This window comes from Haliotis rufescens, unplaced genomic scaffold, assembly GCF_023055435.1.
Source record: "Haliotis rufescens isolate VD_foot unplaced genomic scaffold, xgHalRufe1.0.p SCAF_5, whole genome shotgun sequence".
Lineage (NCBI taxonomy): Eukaryota > Metazoa > Mollusca > Gastropoda > Lepetellida > Haliotidae > Haliotis > Haliotis rufescens.
The window spans coordinates 47,120,025-47,130,184 of NW_025964223.1; the positions used below are offsets into that span (position 1 = coordinate 47,120,025).

A 10,160-nucleotide genomic window follows, 5' to 3' on the forward strand; every position below is an offset into this window, starting at 1 on the left:
GTAAATCGCTGGATTGTATGGTCAAGACTTTATTATATACAGAACGCCGTCATATAGCTGGAATAATGCTGAGTGCGGCGTTAAACAACAAACAAACAACAAACCCGTGTGCTTCATTACCTGTTTGCTATTAGTTATTCTTACTGTACCTTTGGCTTCATCCAGTTATCTGTATGCTACTTGTTATCTATCATCTGTTGTTGTGAAACTTAATATTCTGCTTATCACGACATATCATACATATACGTCTAATCTCTTGGTTGTTGTCACTCCAGCTGGATAACGGTGAATGAATCTACATCAAAACATCGCTATATGTAATAAACCAGAAGTTCAAATCCCTAAAGTTGCACGTTTTCTTACTAACTCACCAACTTCTAGAATGCCAATCAAACAATTAGTAGTCGTCATTATCGCGCATTGGATGACTTAAACATTCACTACAGTAAGCGTGCGTTGACCTTCGATAGCCTACCCCAATGGCCACCGGCAATGCATTGTGGGTAATCTGGTATTACGTGGAGTCCCTTCCGTATATCCTTACTAAAACAAATTTACAGTTACTTGACACATCATTTGTCATCTCCAAACCCTAGCAAAATCGATGACCCTCAAAATATCAATATCTCTGAAATATATCACCTGGCTGCATATGTAGACCAGATTTGGTTTTAATACAGACTACATCGTACTTGATGTTGATACCCCTGACTTCTCATGTCTGCCATCAAGATTAAACAATTGTTGCGTGCGGTAAATAGGCCACAAGGTGTTGCGTTTGTGCTGTCACAACCGGGTATTAAATCTAAAGTGGTTCATACCATGTAATCGGAAATATTATGCAATGCTATGCCCCGTTTTCACGAAAACGTGTATATTATTTTATGTTCATCTTCTTAATGAGACATTTTATAAAACGCCACAGTTGAATATGAATATGCGTGGGAAGGAGAGTTTTTTTTATTATATTAGTTCATTTGACGTATTTGTCACAAAATGCAGCCGAAATGTTTGTTTTAAGACCCTGTGACGTCAGCAAAATGTATTGACTTCAGGAAGAGACTAGAGTAGCCCATTAGTATAACACATCAACATTTGAATTTAAGGGTAGCGTCCCTTTGGTCGCATCTAAATAAGCTCGTCGCATTTTCAAAACCAAGGTTTTCTTAGCATCTTGGGTTTCACCAAATATCGGTAACGCTGGAGTATAAGTTGGCAGGCCGTGATATATCTGAGATATTGTTCAAAGCGGCATCATACCCATTCACTCACTCATATCAGTAAAACGCGTTTCCAAACTGATACGCGTGTCTCCAGAACACACCATTGTTAACTGAGAGCCGGTCGAAGTGCATTAAACAAAACGCAGGCGTGAGACAACAATGTCATTGCAACAGCTGTAAGGCGAACATGCATGGACTGTGTGAGTGAATATGGGAAATACTTCCACGAGGATAACAGGATATCGTGTCTCCACGAGACTTGGAGGTGGGTGTTTTGGTGTTGTTTATAAAATAAAAAGCAAGACCGACGCCAAAGCATATGCACTTAAAGAAATCTACCGAGGAAAAAGTCCCAACGGCTTGGACTCCTTACACAGGGAGGTTAACATCCACGAACAGCTGCCTTACCATAGAAATATCGTCAGATTCATTGAATGTTTCAAACGTGAGTTCAAACTCTATATCGTGTTGGAATTTTGTTCTCTTGGAACATTGAATGACTACATCATAAGGAACGACGTGTCTGACCAGGCACTCCTGTATTTTATGTTTGACACAGCGAGAGGCCTGCAGCACATCCACCGATATAATATAGTTCACCGTGACATTAAACCAGATAACGTGTTGCTATCGCCTGGCAAGTTTGGAATTCCAACATGCAAGATTTGTGACTTCGGTTTGGCCAGGTATTGTGATAAGGGTGGTGTGGTTGGACAGCGATGTGATAACGATCCCCCAGCATCAGATGACGGACCAATGATGTACATGGCACCAGAGGTCACGTCTGGATTATATACTTTAGCTTGTGACATATTTTCACTTGGCATGTTGTATTTCGTAATGTACTCGCGTCACGTGACAGAGTTCAAAGGGCGGAAAGTCCTCGAACCCCACGCTCACGGATATCCTATGTTCACAGCCCCAGACAGCATTGTTGAAACTGAGATCAAGCGATATATACGAGGTCAACTTAACCGAGATTTGGTTATCTCGATGTTGAAGAAGACGCCTAGCGATCGGTACACTATTTGCACTGTGTTGGAGAAGCTGTATGAATTATTTGCATGTGCGATATCTTCCGACAAAGACGATAACACCACGTGCCGTATTTCAAATGGACATATTCAGTAGAGTAACATCCCAGCAGCTGTGACACGGTTTATTTGTATATCATGTGAAATACAAACACAGCATGACACACTCAAAGATTGATTAGCGGGTTTCAATTTAGCGTGAGTGATCGATCGTATACCTGTATGCATGTATTCTCTCCGGGCCTTCCCATATTTAACTTAAATGGGAATTGTGTTTGAGCACATGAATCCATACATATTACATAACCGGTCGTGTATTTAATTTGTCATGTTTGTGAGCATATTTCATGTGGACAGTATGAAGCATATGGTAGCATATGTATGGGCATATGGCTAAAAACTTTTCTCATATGTACTAATGTCAGTAAGACCCGATACCGGATACAATATCTTCCTGAATGTAAGTGTTTGTTTTTGTAATTGGTGTCTCCGTGTGTATTTCCTTAATGGACGAACATCCCCCTTGGTTTTAGAATAACATACATCGTGTGTAGTTAATTTGGTACTACGGCAAGGGAAGTTTGTTGAGATCGGCAAATGAATCAGATGTGAGAGCGCCATGTCTGGATGTGTACACGTGGAGGAAGAGTTAGACATAAACAGTTGTAGTAGACATAACCATGTCGGCAGTCAGGGTACGTCAGTGTGTTGATATAACGGTACACACATACTGCCTGGAACCGCCTCCGTGGTGTATATGTATAATATGTGGAGCGTCTGCTCGGACCGCGGAATGTCGGTGATTCGATTCCCTGGCTGCGTCATACCAAAATACGCTAAAAGATTAATATACTTGTTGTTACCCTACGCGGTGCTCGGCATTAAGGAGATTGAACAGGGACTGGCGACTCGGAGTCAGTATAATTAGTGTCTGAGTGCTGTATCCATCTTAAACTGCAGCATGGTATCTCAGTGGGCTGGCACTATAAAATCAATGCGGATCAATACGAGCAGTCACGCATACACTATAACCTAAAGTAAAATAATCTTAAACGCAACATTAAACAACATGTCACCTCACCTCTCATACTGACTGGTTTGTCAAACACAAAGATACTGTTTCAATACCTCACTTGACTACGAATACTCCCGTGCCAAATATAGGGGTACTGTCAATTAATTATGACGAAATTTTACATCAGTAGTCCTATAGGTATGTCCATTAAGAACAAAATGTCAGCCTCCTCAAAATCCAAGATGCCTACATGTGTGAAAAGCATTTATCTATTTGTGTCAGACATTCATAGCATAATTCGCACTCACTCACTCCATGCCTGCACACATGAGACATGTTTTCATACTTTGTAACATGACGACAAATTACACAAATACGGATGGTATAATGTCTAAAACAATCTCTGCAGCACTTGAAACAGTTATAAACGATGTAACATATTACCATGGCCCGTTGGGCTTTGTCTTCATTGTTAAAGAAATTACAGTGGCAAGTTATATCATTTGACCGTAGATAATCGAAAGCTAATGCAAAGTAGAAACATGAACATATTTGACCACTTATTATTGACCTGCAGCTAGACCCCGTCTCATTTGACGTGTTCCATGTAATCATACATGGCTCAAGGGTTCAAATGTCCTTGTACACAGAGGTTTTGTTTTTAGTTTAAAGCTGTAACTACATCACGGCGGCCTGAAAAAATGATCTGATGTGGACCAGTGACTGATATTATGAGCAACGTCTCGGGTCGTCGGGGTACGATGCCACCCAATCTACCAAATGACTCAGCCTATCCACCCGATCTATACAGTGACCTTTTGCGACAAGCATGGGATGTTTGGAACCACCTGTTCTAACCCTGACTACCCAAGGGCTCTTTGTGTATCCATAGTACACATACCGACGAGTTTGGTTTCAAATGAACTTACAGATATCGAGACGACAATCGATTGTTTTTCAATGACTGTCCTGAGTTGTGCCCCTTAACCATGCCAGGATCCGATGAATTCCCGATGATGATCATAGGTTCCATTTGGTAGCACCATATACATTCTCATGCATGACGATCTGTGATGATTTTGGCTTTCCTCTCGCATGAAGCTGTCACGCCGTAATGTTAACTGAAATTCTGTACAGCATGGTGCTCAACCCAATTCACTCACTTAAACTCGCACTGAACACGTATTCCTGACAATCTCCAGTAGGCCCTTTATATACAGTGAAGGACAACATAACAACAATCTACTTTAAAATAAATTATAAACACTGTCCATATACATGTAGTTAGTGAACTAGTTAAACACACATCATTATTTACGGGTATCAAATCAGTCGCAGTTTACCTCAGGGACATGTTACACATAAGTATGAACACACGTGTACACGGACATGGGAATCTTGTCAGCGTGTTAACGTGTGAATAAGGGTATCACATGTACATCAGTCGCAGTTTACCTCAGGGACATGTTACACATAAATGTGTACACGGACGTGGGAATCTTGTCAGTGTGTTAACGTGTGAATAAGGGTATCAAATCAGTCGCAGTTTACCTCAGGGACATGTCACACATAAGTATGAACACATGTGTACACGGACATGGGAATCTTGTCAGTGTGTTAACGTGTGCAACATAGAATGCATGCCGCTGATGGAGAAGCTTATCTTTGAAAGGCATTTAGGAGTGATACACATAAGGATGAGAATTTATGGATGTCAGCGTCTTTATCATAAGGAACACAACGTTTCGGAGTATATACTTATTCATTCATCATGTGAATGATGAAGGAGTAAGTATATACTCCGAAGCGTTGTGTTCCTTACAATTAAAAAGTTGACATCCATAAATATCTTCCTAAAAATATGTATCTTCTCTCGCTTTTAAAACATATCTTATCTGATACTGACTATACACCTACACAATATACAATGCGTTGACGTTTACAACATGGAAATAAGGTAATGAGGAGTACATTTAAAGACGTAGCATATCTATTGGGTACAATAATGCTTAACTTATCTTATCTTGTTTATTAAACTTATCTTCATCATACAGTATATACACCACAAGACTTCATTAATACCTTGGAATGTGTTTCTGCACTCACTTTATTTATTTTCAAAGAACATTTCTATTATCGGAATATTGAGATGGAGTGAGTGAATCTGCTAGTGTGCCGCAGTCAGTTGTACTAGTATTCAAGATGGTATCCAGTCTGTCAATACACACTCAGAACTGACACAGGCCAACCAGGGATGATATAGGTATTTACAGCATGAGCTGTCTGGGTTCTTTGACACACATTCAGCCAGGTCACACATTCTTCATTCCTGTTATTGGTATTCACTGATGGGATGGCTGGAATACTGCGGACATTGGCCCTCCTGACTCTCTCACGCAATGCAGTTTATAGCAGAAGTGTATCGTTGTGAAAGCTATAACATATTTTATGGGCGATTTGGGTGTAATTTAGATTGGCGTGTCGTGTATGGGTAGCCTCCCTTTCAACGTCACCAGTACATATACTACACTAACCTGTTATAAAATCTCTAAATCTCAAAATATCAACTCTAATAATTTTAACATATTTCACTTGTTTACAGTTTAGACAATGCCGAGCTAGGAACACATAATCTGGTCAATACTGCCTGCAGATCATAGCGATAACAGTTCTGGACCAAACCGGCTCAATACAGTACATAATGGTAATGTGTCTTTACCGGTTTATTTGTACCGGCACAGAATTATCATGTTTTATTGCGTTAATACTACATGCTATTTAACCGTTACCGACCCAAGGCTTGTTTCGCTCAGGTACCGATGTACTGATACTGTTTACTGGCAATGTGAATAGAAAGTTAATCGAGGCGTTATTGATTCTCTGCAAATGAGATACTACTGGTTTGTTTATACAGGCCATGCAATGGCTCCTATGCCGGGATTGTATTGCTTCAGTACCAAAGGCAGTACAGTTTCAATGTATCGGGCGAAAATTTGATCAGAGGATCCTGTAAAGATACTTAAGTAAATATGCCTGACATTAATCACCATTTTTGTTTCTTGTAGACTGCCACACGAGGGTTGAGTGATAAATTCTGGGCCTCACATAGACGGAATTGCGTAATAGTGATATATTTAGTTGTGAACATTACATGATTTCATACAGGCAAATCCACAAAAACTTTAGTCTATTGAGCAAATTGTTTCGCTGTGACAAGTCAGTAAAATAAACAGGGGTCTGTGACCTTTTGAAAATGAATAAACTTTAGGAACGTAGAATGATCGAGGTCTTGTCGAAAAAGGGCCCAAAACCATAAGCCAACCATGAACATATATGAGTACAAGACTAGGGAAGAATGCCCCTACCTATGCCACCGAAAAGTGAGTGAGTATGGTTTTACGCAGCTTGTAGAAATATTCCAGAAATATCACGGCGGGGGAAACCATAAATGGGCTTTACACATTGTACTAATGTCGGGAATCGAACCCGGGTCTTCGGCGTGACGAGCGAACGCTTTAACCACTAGGCTACCCGACCGCGCCCCCACCGTAATGAGGTAGTCAGCAGAGTGTAAGCCTGGTAGGGAGAGCATTGAAAACAACCCCGTTCAGGGAGTCCTGACCAACACCAGAAATGATCAAGAGAATCCACAAAATGATAATGACCGCCCGGCGAATGAGTTCAAACAACAATCAAAACTGAGACAATTAAGGGGTGAAATTAAGACTAAGAGACGTGGGAAGCTGCGAAAAGGTGCGCTTTTCCTTCACAAAAATGCGCCAGTGCACAAATTAGTCTTTGTCATGTCTACAATCCATGAGTGTAGCTTTGAACTCCTTGAACCATCCTTATTTTCCAGATCTGGCTCCGTCAGACTGCCATCTGTTGCCAGCTCTAGCTGGAGCCCATTTCGACTCGAATGATGATAACTGTAGGAGATCCTTTTAGGGATAACTATAAAGATAGTTTGACCCAATGACCGTTCATCCTTAATCGCGAAACTATTTGTTTACGTATAACAGCACGGTGTAGTGGATGGGGCGGCTGTGAGGAGAGCGGAAGGCTTGTGGTTCGATCCCCTGTCAACGATGTACCAAAAGATGATACTTGTTGTTGCACGGCTGGGCTAAATCAAGGACTGGTCAGTTCGGAGTCAGCATAATGAGTCAGAGCATGCTATCCGTGTTAATCTGCAATATGGTGTCTCGGTAGGCAAGCACTGTAAAACCGACCTAATACAGGTCTAGTACAAGCAACCGCACATATGCGTGCATGCACAGAGCTATATGAGAAATAATCTTCAACGCGAAGTTGAAACCCTATTTCGCTTCGTCACATCTGTATTTCCGGGGGAAATATTTTGTTGGTCTTGGTTGTAGAACGTTTTAGAGGTGATGGTACTGAGACTATTTTTCCGAAGATGAAACACCTGGTATTTCACAATGACTCTTAGGCTGAGCCTTACGAGTGACTGAGTATGGTTTCACCCAGCTTTTCGCAATAGTCCAGTTGCAATACGGCAGGGAATTGGACTTTCGATATTTTACCCATGTGGAGAATAGAAGTCATTGCTCCGGCTGGACGAGCGAACACTTTAACCACTAGGTTACCGAGCTTGTTTGGGTTTAGGATTACGACAGGATCGAGTACGACAAACCTTAGGATTTAACGTTATAATCTTTAAAATACGTTGAAAACATATATTTACTCTAAAGTTGATATCTTAGGTCAGGCTGGATAGCATATATCGGTGTCCAGGATAGCCGATGTAGGTATTAATGGCTGACGGAGTAGTCTATTTGGGTGTTTATAGCAGGCGGTGGTGGTGTTCGGGGTAGGCGGGGTAGGCTATGGAAGCATTTTGGTTAGGTTGGTAGAAGGACATGGCGGTGTTGAGAATAAAGTTGAAGCCTATGGTAGTGTTTAGGGTAGGCAGGGCAGCCTATCGCGATGTTTAGGGCAGGCGGGTTAGCATTTGGTAGTGTTTGTGGCAGGCATGCTCCTTAGTTTCACCATAGTGGTAAACGTAGATTCGGGCTTTCTCCCACACCAAGCTGGCACGGACTGATATTGCTGAAACTCGTTCACTATATTATTTTCAAACGCACAGCCAGTCAGCATGTTTAATAAAAGCGAATATATAAACTAATACATGTATAAAGAACACCTGCTGTCTTGAAAACAGTTATGCCTTTTTGAAAATATGTGCTTACGTATTTTATATATTCCTGAGAGTACAGGGAGTACAGGGTCGGGGCCCTGAAAATGCCCAATGTAGATCATTCTCTTTCGAAATCTTGTGTAAGATCTTGTTAGCCTAGAACGAGTCACAGCACGTAAGGACATGTCCCTGGACATTCTTCCTGAAGTGATTCTGTGCTCTCACTGCTTGGTTCAATGATAACACACGGATCAGCCCATGCCTTGCACCGCACTACAAACAACCAAGTCAGTTCCTGGAACTGCGACAGTTTTCTTCACAAAAACTTTAATTCACCAAATATGACAACAAATTTGAATGCAAATCAACAAAATGAAAAGGTGCACAAACAATCCACCAATATCCTCAAATATAATATCTGAGTTAGCAGAAGACACTTCTGTAAACGTAAAACAAGACGCCTTCTAACAATAAAGACTGCCCCTCTAGTCTCAATGGTAATGGCTCGTAATCAGGATTCATTTAAGAGGCACATAAATATAACGTTTTGGAATAGAAGGTAAATACTCCTCCCTAACAACAGCAGACTTTGGTAGCTGAACACCACAAACATACTCACCCTCGGTGATTAATGACATTAGAAATACGCTGGGACGATATGTTAGATAGCAACATATAGAATACTATACGAGTGGATTGTTTTGGTATCTGACGTGCGAACTATTCAGTAGTTTCATGAAATTAGTATTTTTTATTTATTACTTGTTCAAATGTGAGTGTCTTGTGTGAAAAGGCAGACATATACGCGACCCAGTATAATCCAATTGAGATTAACAGAACAATACCTCAAACGCGTCCTTGCTCAGCTCCTACATGGAGGATATATTTTGTCCTCCTCCTTCATTACTCACTGGTGCTAAATGGCTTCAAGTGTAGAATCAGAGATGCCGTTTTCCCTTGAGCAGATTTGAGAAGTACATAACCCATCTCTTCATTTGCTTGCCTCTGTCACGGATCTTTTGCCCTTGCGGATGTCAGGGGCACCGTCTCGTTTTGAATTTGACCGATTCTCTCTTGTTGTTGCCGTACACACCTTGGATGATCCCATCATTAGTGGATAATTGAATGCCCTGACAGACATGCAACAAGCTTCCGACGCTTTTGGGGGATCAGGCTTGTTTCATGTAATTCGACTGTGAACCTTTGTGATTGGCCTCACGTGAATTCTTGGGCTGTTACTTATTGCTGCTGCTTATTTTACCTATCGTATTGCTTTTACGAGTATTTACTTAAAACAGTGTGTTTCAATACAAAGTTATTGATTATTCATTGATCTTGTGTGGTTATCTTCTCATTTCACAATTTAGTTCTGTTGGTACCGATATCTGGGTTAAGCTTTGTGTTTCAATTTGGACATCACGTCGCACCACTTGGACCTTGTTTCCATCATATAATCACAGCCGTGTGGTTGTATATAGTTCAACCAGTTAAGAAGTCTGACAAATGCTGCATTCAACACCCACTGTTCTTAATACTGTATTTATCAGTATCATAGTATTACTAATATCTCTTAAGCGCGAACCCATGACTGCGTCTCTTCTATATATTATTAAGCATTATTCCTCTGAATATATGTTATTAAATGTATTTATAAATCTGTCAGCATTATTTATTAATCCGCATGTTTATTTAGCGCGCGTGTGTGTGCGTGCGTACGTGTGTGTTTG

The 10,160-nt window shown here is 40.9% G+C and overlaps 1 protein-coding gene across 1 annotated transcript; it reads left to right on the top strand.

Moving 5' to 3' along the window:
* The first annotated feature begins 1,333 nt into the window (after positions 1-1,333).
* Positions 1,334-2,716, top strand: LOC124137141 (membrane-associated tyrosine- and threonine-specific cdc2-inhibitory kinase-like). The gene has a single exon (XM_046503326.2). It carries the CDS (start codon positions 1,434-1,436, stop codon positions 2,352-2,354), a length of 921 nt encoding a protein of 306 aa, XP_046359282.2. The 5' UTR covers positions 1,334-1,433; the 3' UTR covers positions 2,355-2,716.
* The last annotated feature ends 7,444 nt before the right edge of the window (positions 2,717-10,160 follow it).